We start from the raw sequence: 16,352 nt of genomic DNA on the forward strand, positions 1-16,352 counted from the left end.
TTTAAGAATAGAGAGATGTTATAAAAAATAATAAAATAATTTTTTTTTCACTTTCATATATATCCAGTACAGAAATAAGCAACATCTATCATTTGAAACTTGGATTTTCGAAATCATTGTCGATCCACTTCATTGGTATATAGTGAACTTAGCTGGGTGTTGCGACATTCAATTCGCACCTTATATTGGTAATGCTGTGCAAAAGACTCGGGCCATTTATGCGGTCCTTTCATTATGCGGCCTGTTATGAGAAAATATGCAATTTAGCCTTACCAAGTTGATTTATGGACTGGGTTTTATATATGGGCTTTGGATTTGGGCCAAGATTTTACAGTAAAAAATTAAGTGAATTTCTCTGATATCAAATGTTATACTTTTTTTGCATGTGAGCCCATCCGTGTGTGTGGTTTCGTTTCAGAACTATAGGCCATTTTGAAATGGGCCCGCAACCGTCAACATTCAATCATTACCTACAAAAGTAATAAAGTTTTACAAATTTTATTACCTACAAAAGTAATAAAGTTTTACAAATTTTATGAAGTTCGACCTCTAATAGTTTCAAAGCAACGAAAAAGAATTTAATTTACATGCATTTTTATTGCTTTAATTTATGAGAAATGCTAGCCTACAACTAAAAAGAATTTACGCATCGAAAATTATTAATTGTATATAACAATTCAATCATTTTTCTAAATACACTTAAACAAAGTGCTCTGTAATGAATTTTTTATTTTCAATAATCACTATATGGACTAAGTTTACTCTATTAATTTTTTTGTTGTTGTTGTGTATGTGATTTGTCCATTTTTTGTAGACAAAAAAAGCACTAAACACTTATCTTAAATCGTTCTTAATTATTTAGCCGCTATGTAAATAGTTATTTTTTTTATTCTTTTCACTAATTTTTTATTCTTTTTAATAAAAATGTTAGCTTCGTTAAAAATAATAATAAATTAATTAATAGTGATGCAATAATTTAGAAAAAAAATAATAATTTAATAATATCTTGGCAAGAGATACATATATTATAATAAATAACCAAATTTAAAATACAGTACTATATAAAAATAAAATACAATTAAAGAAATCAAGTATCAACAGAAATGAACCCTTTTCACTTGTTAGCTCCGACACGGCGGTGGCTCCCGTGCGGCAGAGGAAATGGGGAAGCGACGGTTCACCCATGTCTCTACGAGCGACGAAGAAGACGAACGTGAGCCGAAGCGATCGCAGCGAGAGCACGACGACGACGACGACGACGAGGGCGAAGCGACCAAGAGGAAAGGGAAAAGTAAGAAGCAGCTTCGCGTGGACGACGACGAAGAAGCGGAGAGGGCGAGGGCGAGGGAGAGGGAGAGGGATCGCTCGCGCTCCAAGAAGCGAAGAGGAGGAGGACGAAGAAGACGGTTCGCAGGAGGACGCGAAGCCGATCGGCGAGGTCGTTAGGGTTTCGGGAAAGGGACGCAAGAAGAAGAAGCACTACGCTTCCTTCGAGTACGACGGAAACGTTTTCGAGCTTGTAAGAGTTCGCGTTGCTTTCCCCTCCCTCTTTATTCTCGACCTCTTTAAGAGTTAATTGGTTAGGGTTCTGATTCGTTGCTGCGTCGCAGGAAGATCCTGTGCTCCTGACTCCGGAGGATAAGAAGCAGAAGCCATATGTTGCTATCATTAAGGTGAAGGACTTTTTCTTCCTTTTAATCATTAATCTCGGGCTTGTGTTTGATTCTTCTTCTTTCTTCTTCGAGTTGTTCTCAGTCTGTAAGATCAGTTTAGGCCTAGAGTTGTTTCATTGCGTAGATTTGATGATATATTGGATGTGAATGGGTCTACAATCTGAAACGACCTGTAAGCATTTGTTGGACAATCTGGAGATTAACACTTCCCTTGGCACGTAGCACGAATTGAAAGAAGATGCTAATTGCTTGATAGATAGTGAGAATTCTATATACTCTAGTTCTTCGAATCTTCATAATCCGTAGATTTCTTGGAATTTCTATCTTTACAATCTCTATTTGTTTTTTTTTTTTTTATCCTTTTCTGCCATATACACTGCATGCAAGTAATAGAGATGTAGAAGATTCCCTTGTTATTTCACTCTCCTATATTCAGGTAGTGGCATGATTTTACTGAATGTTACATTGATGAAGTCGAGTTCTCTAAGGTTCTTATATAGTCTGAAACAACTATGCTGATCTTTTGGCCTCCAAACTTGCAAGATGTTTCTAATCTTGTTTAGTTTACTTCAATATTAAAGTTCTATGCCATAGGCTTTTGTTTCGAAATATAATTTTCAGTTTTTTATTGCTCATTTTCCGATAGTGGTTTACTACCATCCACGAAACTAGAAGTTGCCTAATTGACTTTCAAATTTTCTTGGAGACTTCATGTGCTAGCGTTACGTTGTAGTTTCATTTACAAGCTGATGAGGTTTGTGAGTCAATTCCATTGTTTTGACTTGATGGATTTTGAGAAGCCAAAAAAAAAAAGTTGGAAAGTCAGTCGGTGAAAACAAATATTGATTACTTGTTTTCTATTTCATTGTTGGAAGAGAAAGATGAACATGATTTACCTTGTTATACAAAAGATACCTTTCAGCATTTCGATGTACAGATATAGCCATATAGATTCTTCTTGGATTCAGGTGGTTCATGATCATTATTTCCACCAGACAGGAGTTTCAAATTACAGTCCTTTGCAACAATTCTCACCTTTTTTTATAGGCTTTTATTATTGCTCCAACCTATTATGTCTTTACCTTAGCGTTTAAAGCATGCATAGCTAGCAAGTCTTATATGCTTGAAACCACCTTTGAGGGACCAAAGAATACCTTCCGAATTTGTTGGAACCTACCAAGTACCAAGCAAATAAGAGGCCATCAAACCACTTCCTGGAAATAGAACTAGTGTTGCATAACCACATTTTAGGTTTCCTCTTGCAACAAAATATTCTTGGAACTGATGGCGTTTGTTGTGGTCTTTTAGTAAATAAATCAGATTGGAAGAACCTATAAACATTTGTTATACTACATTTTTAATCTTGTTATACTACGTTTTTAATCTTGTAATGAACTGAGAGAACTCAGTTTTGTTGTTTGTTAAAGGAGAATTGTCCTACTCTTTTTCACAGGTGTTATCGTGAGTGACAATGTTGTCAGAAAGGAGGTGTTGTCAAGTCAACATCATTAATGGATTTTCCAGCGAAGATCAAATTAAAAAGTAGTTCTTTTTCTCTTAAATTAGGGTAATCTTGAGCCTGCAACTGATGTTGAGTTGAGAGTCTTAAGGGTTTCAAATTTTGTTTTGCATCAACAATAAAGAGGTCAACTTAATTTAGAAGCGGTTACGTCAGCCTTCATTTTGAAGAACATCAACTTCTACCAAAAGGAGGATTAGGGATATCCTATTGATTGCTGCTTTATTTTGATTGAAAATATGATAACAAAGATCGGACAAAGATGAACCCAATCCACCAGAATNATCAGCTTAACTAGACTATATAGTCTGTCAAGTCAGGGAGAGAGAGAGAGAGAGAGAGAGAAAGATGAGCTCTGTTGCACCATGATGAGAGAGGGATGAGAATCACGTTATTCATTTTGTTGTTTTTGAGTCTTTAATCATTCACCGGATGAGACACCAATGATTTGAGGTTGTGACGTAGTGGACATTGAATCTAGATGTTCTATTGCTTGATAAATACCTTTAGTAGCTAATCCTCTTGACTGTCTGATAATATGCACGAATGTAGTGGTGGGAGAAAGGTTGATTAAGTTGTTCACATCCGTGTGTAACTGAGAAAGATGGGATCCGATCAACAAAGAAAATTAGAAGATGTTTGACGGTTAGTAGAAATGGCCATACGAATTCAATTAACAATGGATGGACATGATTCCTCATAATTTTAAGTAGCACTTTTTTTACTTCCTTTTGTCTTATTTCAATATCTGTCCCTTATTCTGGCGCTTGATCTGATGTTTAATCTTTTCACCCATTAACTTGCCTTTTCTGCCTTCCTGTAGCTTATGCTCATACCTTGGTATGTGTTGTACTATCTTAGTTAGAGATTGACCATTTTCTTTTTGTTTTGAGAAGTAGCCGTCAATCTTTTGCCCTGAAAAGAAGCAGGCATAAATCGGTTTGGCAATTGTCAAGTAAAGAGATTTTTTTCACAAGCGGAGCAGATTTGCATGTGAAGAATTTTGGGAAGTCGGCTTATGCTTTGACACTCTTTAAATGGGTGAAAGGATTTAGAGTTGGATTAGCTAGATGTTCATCATGTAGTGGTTGCATCTATCCCATTATTGGCAGGAATTAGTGGTTAGCGTTGGAAAGAAAATCAACTGCGTAGCTTGATAATCTTTAATGCAGCCGTACCGTGGACATATGTGAACCATATGAATCGGTGAATATTTGAAAGAACTATAGCTGTATTATAATGACTGAGATTGTGCACTTTCCAACTTATGCAGTTTTTAGCCTCTTCTCTTTATGCTTGCATATTTCCTATGATTGAGATTTTTGATTCATTTGGTTTTCTCCTGTCTTCTAGTTTTTTATGTTATGTTTTTATGCTGCATTAGGACATAACACAGGACATTGAGGGCAATTTGATGGTTACTGGCCAGTGGTTTTACCGACCTGAAGAAGCAGAAAAAAGAGGTGGTGGGAGCTGGCAAGCACGTGATACCAGGGAGCTCTTTTACAGCTTCCATCTTGATGATGTCCCTGCTGAATCTGTGATGCATAAGTGTGTGGTGCATTTCGTACCTCTAAACAAGAAGTTACCACTTCGATCAGAACATCCTGGATTCATTGTGCAGAAGGTTTATGACACAGTTGAAAGGAAACTTTGGAAGTTAACTGACAAGGATTATGAGGATAACAAGCAACATGAGATTGACCTACTTGTTCAAAAAACACGACGGCGCTTAGGTGAACTTCCTGATGTTGAGCCTGAAGAAAATGCTTCTGAGACTGTTGAGCAATTGGCAAGTAAACGAACCATAAGGAGGAAGCTGATGAATCCTATCGATGTTTCAAGAGCTGATGATTCAACCACAAGATCTGACCATTTAATGAAAGCAGACACACCTGGAAGCTGCACAAGTGACACTTTAAAGTACAATGCTATTTTGTCGAAGTTTAAAGCATTGACTGGTGATTCTTACCGTGATAAGTGGCTGGATAAACTTCTACAAGGAATCAGGGTAGCATGCAGTCCAAAGGAAGATGCTTCATCCGACGATAAAATGTCAGGTAGTGCAGATGATAGTACAAAGGGTAATACCAGCTCAGCAACTATCCAATCTGGGTCAAATGTAAGTGGTTTTTTTCTTAAGATTGATGGACCTATCTCTAGAGATATTGCCTTTTCGGAAATGATTATGTCTTCTTTTCTTTTATATATGATTGCCAGCATATGCCTTTGATTGTTTAATCATCTATAAGAATTGTTCTTTTGCTTAGCATACCTCCTTTCCGATAATACTATATGTAGTTGTTTTTCTGACGGTAGATTGCGTGATTATTATTATGTTATTTATTTTGGTAAAGCTCGAGACACCAGCCCCTTGGTGGTGTAGCCGATTCTACTATACCATCATGTGATTCATGTAAGTACCTATGGTCAAAATGCTACTAAAATTAGGTACATGACAATTACATGAGTCATCGTAAACCATTGTAACTAGAAGAATCAGTTAGTACCCTGCCTCTATGGCCTGCTATTCTGGTACTACAACCACATACCTACTATCAAGATGGTACTACAATCAGGTACAAACAATTGCATGAGTTATTTTTAACTATTGTAATAACAAGAATCAATAAGTAACCTGCCAAAGAAGAAGAAACCAATGGTAGATAGTAAGCTTGGGATTTCATAAGAAGAAGAAAGATTAGTATAAGAAGGCAGTGCTGGCTAGTAAGCTTAGGTTTTGATAAGAAGAAGAAGATTATAAGAAACTGGTGATGGCTAGTAAGTGTGGGTTTTGATAAGAAGTAGAAGATTATAAGAAACCGGTGATGGCTGGTAAGCTTGGGTTCTGATACTTGTCATCATTATGATTTTTTTTTTAAAATTCATTGCTTTTTCTTTTTTATTTTTTGTTAACTTTGTGAGCAATTTGTGGTTTCTTGTAGTTTGGTGATTGCATGATTATATCTTTCATTAATCGTATTTGTGGAGGGAAACATCATAAGGTAGATCAAGATGTAATGATGTTTAGCTCATGTTTTGCATTCACAATCAGCCTTGTTTTGCTTGCTTATTATATTTTTCTTTCTTCCCCTCCAAATTTTGCTCCTAACATTTGTTTCCCTTCTGATATTTTATCTTTCTTGGTTGCACTACTTTTGTTTATCAATTGCTACAATCTATTTTGTTTCAAAGCTTTCTACTTTTTTGGTTTGGGATTCTTGTTTACCAACACATTTATATTTTGTAGGATGGGGAGAAAAATTACTGGCCGGATGTCGCTGTTCAGGCCATAACGGCTCTTGAAAGAGCAACCCATGAAGCTCTTGGCTCTGACTTCCAGAAGTATAATCAGAAAATGAGGCAATTGGATTTCAATCTTAAGGTCTGTAAGTTGTTTCTAATTTCTTCATTTGCAACTTGTTCCTTTGATAATGGCTTTAAGAATCAAATCAGCTGCTTCACCAGTTGCAACTTGTTCCTTTGATAATGGCTTTAAGAATCAAATCAGCTACCAGTATGATTGATGACTCTGTTCTTTTTTGTTTTTTGTACTTCTGTAAATTTGAGATCAGGAATCTTGGATTTGATTATAGGAGGTGAGCTTCAAGTAATAAGTTTATAAATGATTGAAAATAAAAGGTCTTGCGAACATGTTCTTGTTTCAAGTGTTACTATTGGGTTGATGCTGGCGTAGTTGCTTCATGAAGTATACATTACTGAATCCTAAATAATGTCAAATTTAGAAGGATAAAGGCCATTTAAATTGAAGATTTACATTGTTGATCATGTTAAATCTCATTTAGATATCTGGAAACAAAATGCTGTTTGTAACTTATATGGAAGACAAAATTGTTACCATCTCTTCTCCTCAAAAAAGGAAAAAACAAAAGGAAAAAAAAAGAATGTTTCCATCACCTCAAAAAACAAAAAAGAATGTTTCCACCTCTTTGATTAAAAAATGGCATCACATTTAAATTTTTTTGAAGTATCTGGATCTAATAGTTTCAGTTTGAGACATGTTAAAGATGTCTGTTCATAATCACCACATCATTATCATCAGCCCTAATAGATCCCTTCTATATTATCTGTTAGTTGAAGCATTTGATGAGGAATAGCTGTATTTTGCATGAAATCTATGAGGATACTACTAATTGGTAGAGATTTATTGAACCATCTTAAATCATGTACAAGGTAATTGATAACCACACTTCTCTTATTCTTATGGTCAGTAGAGATGATGCCACTGGCTGCCTGTATGCTTGTGTTAATTTTGTTAGAGGCGCTTTTTTACTTGGATACTTCTGATGTGCGCAAATGGTGGGATCTAAATCCTAGCTTTCTCTGATTCTATTGATGTTATGCTATTCTCTTTCTCAGATCTACACTTTTTCCTCAATCTTCTTATGTCATAATTGCTTGCTGTTTGATTTCATTTCATCTCTCTCTCTCTCTGTCTACTTAACTTCTTTGTTCTTTTAAATTTGTTAAACTTGTCCGATAGTTCCCTTCTGGGATTCTGATTATTGAAATACCAAGAATCTATCTTCACTTTATTCTTGCAGAATAATGCTATGTTAGCTAGACGCTTGCTAAATAAAGAGCTGGACCCAGTTGTTATCTTAACCATGTCTCCAAATGAGCTAAAGGTATGCTCTGGTTTCCAGTTACTTTTTCAAAATTCTTTTAACTGCATCAGTCAATAGTCAATAGAGATTACATATTTGGTAGCTTGTTAGGAATATCCAGTAGATATTTGACATTAATCATCGAAGAAGAAAGAATGTTTAGTTTATAATCCTTTGCTTGAATTTATGGCCCGAAGTTAGTACTTTGTTGGGATTCTTTTTAGTTGTTAATGGTAAGACTCTTTCGTATACTTTCTTTCAGTATGAAGGACTAGAAGGCCATGAAAGATCATCAGTACATATGAGAGAGGCTGTTTTATCGACATAGTCTTAGGAAACATCTGAGTAGGAACCTTGACTATTGCTATGTAGCTTGCAATTTTTTGTTGCCACATTGAGAAAAGTTTATCTAAGGGAAAGGATTCCTGTATCTCCAATTTTTTCAAAAATATGGCATAACATGTATACGTAGAATTTCTCATGCAATCCATGCACATCTATAATAGTTTAGACTTTGAATTCAACTATTGATTGCCATCTTATGAAAGTACGAACACTTATTTATCCATTTAGCCTTTTGTCTTGCATAAAATACTTTTTCCAATCCAAGACCTGTCATGATTTTCCGTACCTCCTCTAGTATTTTTGTGCTTCCCTCCTGCTAAAAGTGCCTTCTTTTTTATATTTCTACTTCTGGTGGTGCATGTATCTAAGTGTTTCTGGGTTTTCTCTCCTTTGAGCATATCAGGATGGGTTGACTGCAGAGGAGAAAGCAACAAAGGAACCTGAAGAATCAAAACAGTTGCAGGTAAATAAGCTTATACCTATATCTTTATGATATCAGCTGAAATTTTCATTTCATATCTGCAACTTTTTGTATACTGCAATACAATTTTGCATCTGCTTTTCTAAGTAATGACGAAGCTGAATATGAAATTCTTTTGAGCTGTTAACTTGTAGCATTTCTATGGATGTTTCTCGTGGCTTATGTGTCCAGATGACTGATGCACGATGTTCAAGATGTGCGGAAAAGAAAGTGGGAATCTCTGAGATTATTCACGCCGGTGGTCATGGGGATCGATATCAGGTATCCAACATTTTGCAACTACTTTTGTCAGTTTTGGTGCATTTGTCTCGCAGTTCTCTTTCCATGATTTTAATAAAGCTAGTAGTTTAAGGAGATATCCTATTTTTGTGCACAATCGACACTAACTTATCCGTTGTGATGAATTTTCTCAGCTCGAGTGCATAGCATGTGGTCATACATGGTACGCTCCTCGAGACGCCATCTCATCACTAACCATCGACACTCCGAACGTTGTCGGAAATGTGGGCACGGCGCCATGGGCCACCGCCAAATTCGAGGATGTTGAGAAGAAGCTGGTTAGTCCCCGAGAAGCAGAGAAGCCTGCTGTTGACATCTTTCACAAGTCAACTGCAGCTTATATGCCTGTTCTGGAAACCCAAAAATCGTTCAACAGATCAAAGACGGAAGATACTTCTAACATACCTGCAACAAAACGCGAGTAGCTTATCAATGGTCGTCTTTTTGGGGCCACCCTTTTTCTGGGCCACTACAGGGAAATCGTAGGTTTTAGTTGAGCAATCTATAGAATTAGCATCTGTACAGCACTCGATCAAATTTTCTGTTTTATCTACCATCTTATGCCATCATTGTGATGGTTTTCTTTGATGTATACCTTCTAAAATATAACGTTGCTTCTTTGTGTATGTAGCCCTGGAAGATGAAAATTGCTTGCATGACTTTCATCGGGAATTTGACATCCCAAGATGAGTATTTGTAATATAGGAATGAATATACTCCTCAATAGAGTTAAAGGTATAATGAACAAGATTGTAATTTAGACTTTAATAAAATTTAAATGTTTTATATTTTATAAAAAAATATTTACTTTATTTTAAATAAAGACTTAATAGTTTTGATTTCAAAATCGAATAATTTAATTATCCATTTTTAAAAGGTCATTGGAATTTGGTTATATATTTTATTTTGTATTTAGAGTTAAGAATAATTTTTAAAAATTATGAAATTCTATTTTTAAAATATTTTAAATGTTCTAAATCATCGTTAGCAGTTGTCTAAAGGTTTTAAATCAACAAATTTATAGGCCGGTATATGGCATCTGCAAGATTAATGATATAATGATCTAAATCAAATAAAATTTTAATAGGAAAAGCCTTTTATTGTTTAGACCAAATCAGTACACTTGGTTTGAAATTCAAAGAATCGTATGATTGATTTTTATGAAATTCTTTTTTTCAGTTATTTATTTTGAGGCGACTGGTTTATAAAATAGATGGATGGTGAAACTTAATAAATTTGAATTCTGAAGGCTTTTTAAATATTTTAGATCAAGTTTGATAGCGTCGAGTATAAATTCATATGTTTCATTATTGAAATTAAAAATGAAACAATAGAGGTCTTTCGGTTTTTGCAAGTATTGTGGAGCTAAATTCATGATCAAGTTTAAGTGAGGGATCAAAATATATTGATTTTTTCTTTTTGCAGTCTATTCATGTAATTCACGTAAAACTTGTTGAAATATGAATGAGAAGAGGAACAGTTTTCTAATTAAAAAACGCTCGCCGTGCATTAAAAAAAAAGTAAATTTTATTCTGTATTCTAAAATTCATAATTTTTTTAAAAAATTATTAGCACTTATTAAACAAATAATNTGTCGGAATGAATGAAGCGATAGCGTGTTATTTTTTTCTAAAAAAAAAAAAAAATTTACACCCTCTGGGGTGGACCCCTTTCTAATTTAACTAAATCATCCGAAATGTTTTGTTTCTCACGTAAAAGCAAACATGATCTGACGCTTCTGGCATGACGGGAAGGTGGGGCCAACGCGGCACGCAAGATTACGGTTTAACTTGGTTAAAATAGAAAAAAGAGTCGAAAATTCGCGCCGGTAGAGTGCGTTGCGTTCTGCTCTTATCAGATCCTTCGTGTTTAAGTAACTAGTACTAGAAATACTAAAAACAAACAGAGAAGAGAAGAGAGAGAGAGAGAGACCCGCGCCTGTCCACCCAGCCCAGTCCCACTTTCCACTGACCGAATCCTTCCGTTGTCTTACGTCCTTCCTTGCCTCGTCTGCTTCTTCCCTCCCCCCTCTCTCTGCTCCCTTCCCCCGGCTCAAAATTCTCTGTTTCCTGCGGGGGCGTGTGTCTGCGACTCGCATTCCAAGATCGAGATCGGGCCTCCCAATTTTGATGGACACTATCATCACTTGAGGTTTAGGGTTTAAACTGAAGCGAAAAGCTGCACCAGCGCCGCCCAATTCCCTCCTCCTCCTCCTCCTCCTCCTCCTCCTGCGCTTCCTAGGGAGGTAAGTAACGCACACAATTTTGTTCCATTCCATTCTTGTTGCTCTCACTATTCCGCTATCATCCTCATGAACCACCTCACCCAATTTCATCATCATTATTATTCTTATTGTTAACAAGAAGAGAAGAAAGAGGAGGAGGAGCAGCAGCAGCAGCAGCAGAAGTGAAGTGAGATCGGTCGGAGGGCAGAGAGAGAGAGAGGGGCTTTTATAGGGGATGGGATCGGTTGGGTCGCAGAAGGAGACGGCGGTGGTGGTGAGCCAGGTGTCCTTCGGCGGCTTCGACGAGGGCGTCTCCGCCAGGGAGCTCACCGACTTCTTGCAGCAGCAAGTGGGCCTCATCTGGCGCTGCCGCGTCAAGACCTCCTGGACCCCGCCCGACTCCTACCCCGACTTCTTCTCCTCCTCCAATGCCGATGCCGATGCCGATGCCGATGCCTTCTCCGTAGCAGCCTCTTCTTCTTCTTCTTCTTCTTCATCATCATTGACTACTAGTACTACTGCTACTACGATCAGGGACAAGGATGACTACCCCAAGGTGGTCCCCCACGCCTTCGTCCACTTCGCCTCCCCCGACGCCGCCAAGCGCGCCATGAACGCCGCCGGCCGCTGCGACCTCGTGCTCAGGGGCCGCCCCCTGCGCGCCCACTGCGCCGCCGAGAGCTCCTTCCGCGCCAGCCGCCGCCGCACCACCGACCCCTTCAAGTTCTCCGACGTCCGCCTCGACATCGGCTCCCTCGTCGCCCGCGACGACTTCTGCGCCAGCTGGACCTGCCCCTCCGGCTCCGGAGCCGCCGATTTCGTCGTCGACCCCTTCGACGGGCTGTGCAAGATCCTCTTCGCCAGGGAGACCGCCTTCGCCTTCAAGGGCACGCGCGACGCGGCGACGATCCGCTGCGATTTCAAGATCGAATTCCTTGCGAGGGACATTGCCGACGTCAGGCTGTACACGGACCGAGCGCCGCTCGCGATGCTCCTGCAGCTAACCTCCGCGCCTTTCGTATCCTACCGGACCGCCGACGACGACATCTATACCTCCGTGCCCTTCAACCTGCTCGACGATGAGGACCCGTGGATCCGCACCACCGACTTCACTCCTACCGGTGCCGTCGGCCGATGCAGCTCGTACAAGATCTCACTCTCCCCTCGTTTCGGTGCGAAGCTGGAGAGAGCGCTTGATTATCTGAGGAAGCGCAGAATTCCGGATTACCGGCCCAACCGTCCTCTAGCGGTTCGGCCGGAGCCCGACTTTGGCTTCTCGCCGGCGACCGATCACTTCTTCTCCATCCATCACGCGGAGGGGGTCGGCTTTCCAATACTGTTCCTGGTAAATGCGTTGGTTCACAAGGGTATCGTCAACCAGCACCAGCTCTCCGATCAGTTCTTCGGCTTGTTGAGGGGCCAGAGCGGTGTGGTGAATGAGACAGCGCTGAGGCATATATGGTCTTACAAGCGCCCTATATTTGATGCTTATCGAAGACTGAAGCTTGTCCAGGAGTGGCTTTTGAACAACCCCAAACTCCTCAGAAGCTCCAAGCTAGCCGACGACAATGCGGAGGTGAGAAGGCTTGTTATAACTCCCACTAAAGCATACTGTATTCCTCCGGCAATTGAACTCTCCAACAGGGTGTTGAGAAGGTATAAGGAGGTTGCTGATAGATTCCTGAGGGTTACGTTTACCGATGAAGGAATGCAGCAGCTTAATAACAGCGTTCTCAACTACTACGTCGCGCCCATCGTCAGGGACATCACGTCAAACTCGTATCAGCAGAAAACTACTGTGTTTAAGAGGGTGAAGAGTATTCTAATGGATGGTTTCTACCTGTGCGGGCGCAGGTACTCCTTTCTTGCGTTCTCATCCAATCAGTTACGAGACCGCTCCGCCTGGTTCTTCGCAGAGGATAGCAAGACGACAGTTGCAGCCATAACCAAATGGATGGGCAGGTTTAGTAACAGGAATGTGGCAAAGTGTGCGGCTCGAATGGGGCAGTGCTTCTCGTCCACATACGCAACTGTAGAAGTGCCGTTGAGGGAGGTGAATCCAGTGCTGCCCGATATTGAAGGAAACGGATATATCTTTTCTGACGGGATCGGGAAGATCACTCCTGATCTGGCAATGGAAGTAGCTGAAAAGTTGAAGCTGACGGATAACCCCCCCTCTGCATACCAGATAAGGTATGCCGGCTGTAAAGGTGTTGTCGCTGTTTGGCCGGGAGATGTAGACGGAATCCGGCTTTCTCTAAGACCGAGCATGAACAAGTTCGAGTCCAACCATACTGTATTGGAGGTTGTCTCATGGTCGAGGTTCCAACCTGGTTTCTTAAACCGGCAGATCATAACGCTGCTCTCATCCTTGAGTGTTCCCGACTCTGTGTTTGCCCGAATGCAGGAGTCGATGATCTGCAAGCTAAATGAGATGCTTGTGGATACCGACGTTGCATTTGAGGTCCTGACTACTTCCTGTGCGGAGCAAGGGAACACGGCAGCGATGATGCTGAGTGCCGGTTTCAAGCCTCAGACTGAGCCGCACTTAAAGGCAATGCTCTCTTGTATAAGGTCCGCACAGCTTGGGGACCTGTTGGCTAAAACCAGAATCTTCGTTCCCAAAGGAAGGTGGTTGATGGGTTGCCTCGATGAGCTTGGAGTGCTCGAGCACGGACAGTGCTTTATTCAAATGTCGAGTCCCTCACTGCAGAACTGTTTTATTAAGCACGGCACTAGATTTTCTGGGACAAAAATGAATAGGCAAGTCATTGTAGGTGCAGTGGTCATAGCCAAGAACCCCTGTCTTCATCCGGGTGATGTTCGGATCCTTGAAGCTGTCGATGTCCCTGGTTTGCATCAGCTGGTGGATTGCCTTGTTTTCCCTCAGAAGGGAGATAGGCCCCACGCGAATGAGGCATCAGGCAGTGATCTTGATGGCGATCTGTATTTTGTCACATGGGACGGTGATCTTATTCCTCCAGGGAAGAAAAGCTGGGTGCCGATGGACTACACTGCGGCTGAAGCCAAACAACTACCACGGACAGTCTCTCCGCAGGTCAGTCTTCGCATAGGCTTCTTGCTGATCTTTTCGCCTTAGCACATATTAAAAATTCTCTCTCTCTTAGACGGATTAAGCAAGTTGTGTTGCATTGTGTTGCTTGCGATGTTGCTAGCATTGTTCTGTTGAAATGTGAGTACTTTATGCCTAATTTACAAGAAATAGCTCCTAATTACGTTTCAGGCACTTGATTAAAGTCGATTGGTATATTTGATGAAAGTAGTCGGAAACACTTTTCCCTATGAAGATTGCAGTGGCCTACAAATTTGGGTCTTTTGATTGAGGGTGCTCGTAATGTTAGTTGCATTAGATAGTGGAGAGATTTGACCGACAGCTGGAGTGCTGGGTACTAAATATTCTTCATTATTTTGCGCAGCATCTGATTGTTGTTATTTTGGTTGTAGTGCACTAATTCTTATCAGAATTATTTATTCATGTTGATCCATTGGGCCGTAGAATATATCATTGTATGTTGGTTTCCATGTGTCTCACCTTCTGTGAATGGATGCTTATTTCCTTTTCAGCCAGGAACAATTCATTGGCTTCATGTCTCTATATATTTTGCACATACAAATCTGTATAAGCAAAAATGATTTCAGTAACAGAAATTCTATGTTGTGGCTAACAGGATATTATTGACTTCTTCCTGAAGAATATGGTCAATGAAAATCTCGGTGTTATTTGCAATGCTCATGTTGTCCATGCCGATCTAAGCGAATATGGAGCTATGGATGAGAAGTGCCTCCAGCTTGCTGAACTGGCGGCTACTGCAGTGGACTTCCCCAAAACAGGCAAGCTTGTTACTATGCCGCCGAATCTCAGACCCAAGCTCTACCCCGACTTCATGGGGAAGGACGATCACATGTCCTACAAATCAGAAAAGATATTAGGACAGCTGTATCGTGAGATCAGAGATGCCTCTTGTGACGATCCATCGTCATCATCATCTGCTGCACAAGCTTGCTCATGGGAGGACGTATCGTATGATACGGATCTCGAGGTTCCTGGGGCATCGGATTACCTGTTTGACGCCTGGAATTGCAAGTGTGCCTACGATGGGCAGCTAAACGCATTGTTGGGCCAGTACAAAGTTTGCTCAGAAGGGGAGGTTGTTACGGGGCATATATGGTCGATGCCTAAAAATAATAGTAGGAAGCAGGGAGAGCTCAAGGAGCGCCTCAAGAATGCCTACACTGCGCTGCGCAAAGAATTCCGTAATGTATTTGAGACGGCGGGACCAGATTTTAACGAACTGTCGGATGACGAAAAGAGTGTGTGGTATGAACAGAAGGCGTCTGCGTGGTACCAAGTCACTTACCACCCCAAATGGCTTAGAAAATCGTGCGAAATGAGAGAGCTGGAGGGGGAAGTGGTCCCTACAAGGCTGTCGTTTGCCTGGATCGCTGCGGATTATTTGGTGCGCATCAAAGTAAGATGCCAAGACAAAAGCAAATTGAATCAGCAAAGACCAGTCGATGCGCTTGCAGTTTATCTCTCTGACAGGATTTGAGGAGCTGTTTATGTTTTTGACCGGTTCCGGTTCCTCCTTCCTTGGTACAGCAAGACCACTCAGCGGCCATTTTTTGGGTCCATTACATTTGCTGTGGTATTTTGGATAAACTTGAACATCCTTTTTGTATGTTGGTCAACAGTAACAAGTAGATATTTCTGTTCTGTTGTGTATCAGCTATTCTATCACTGATTATAGACAATAATTGAGCCTATATGTGGCTGATGTAATCTGTTGAGTGCTCTGTGTGCTTTAAATTATAGTAAATGTTATCGATGAATGTTTTTGTGTTCTGTGAGTGGACGACTTGTTTTGAGTTCTCCTGTTTTGAGAATTGAGAGTGGTGGAATTTGTTTTTTCTTTTATTTTTGAGAGAAAAATAGTATGATGTGCGCTTAGGTTTTTTTTTTTTTTAATTATAATGAAACCTCCAACCGGTGGTGGGGCTGGGCAGGCTTTAATTTCCCCCTCAGCAGGAGTGTGAACATTGGGTTAATTCACATTATTAGCACATGCAGCAATTAAAATTGTTGTTTCCTGGGGAGTTCTGAAGCCCGCACCCCATCCGTACAAGGAGTTGTCGTCGTCGATGCATCTCGTCCGTTCATTGACGAAACTTTTGACGGGATCCG

General features: G+C 40.2%; 1 protein-coding gene and 1 pseudogene across 2 annotated transcripts; both read left to right on the top strand.

Annotated features, from left to right (window-relative positions):
• Window positions 1,093-9,663, top strand: LOC109717605 (annotated as a pseudogene).
• On the top strand, window positions 10,824-16,023 carry LOC109717497 (probable RNA-dependent RNA polymerase SHL2). 2 transcript variants are annotated; one of them, XM_020243318.1, is made up of 3 exons: window positions 10,824-11,170; window positions 11,289-14,207; window positions 14,839-16,023. In XM_020243318.1, the coding sequence occupies exons 2-3, from the start codon at window positions 11,385-11,387 to the stop codon at window positions 15,718-15,720; spliced, it is 3,705 nt and encodes a 1,234-aa protein (XP_020098907.1). In that variant the 5' UTR covers window positions 10,824-11,170; window positions 11,289-11,384; the 3' UTR covers window positions 15,721-16,023. The 2 variants fall into 2 exon arrangements, with proteins under 2 accessions (XP_020098907.1, XP_020098906.1); XM_020243317.1 differs by having other exon boundaries at window positions 11,292-14,207.

Source organism: Ananas comosus, linkage group 11 (genome assembly GCF_001540865.1).
Source record: "Ananas comosus cultivar F153 linkage group 11, ASM154086v1, whole genome shotgun sequence".
Lineage (NCBI taxonomy): Eukaryota > Viridiplantae > Streptophyta > Magnoliopsida > Poales > Bromeliaceae > Ananas > Ananas comosus.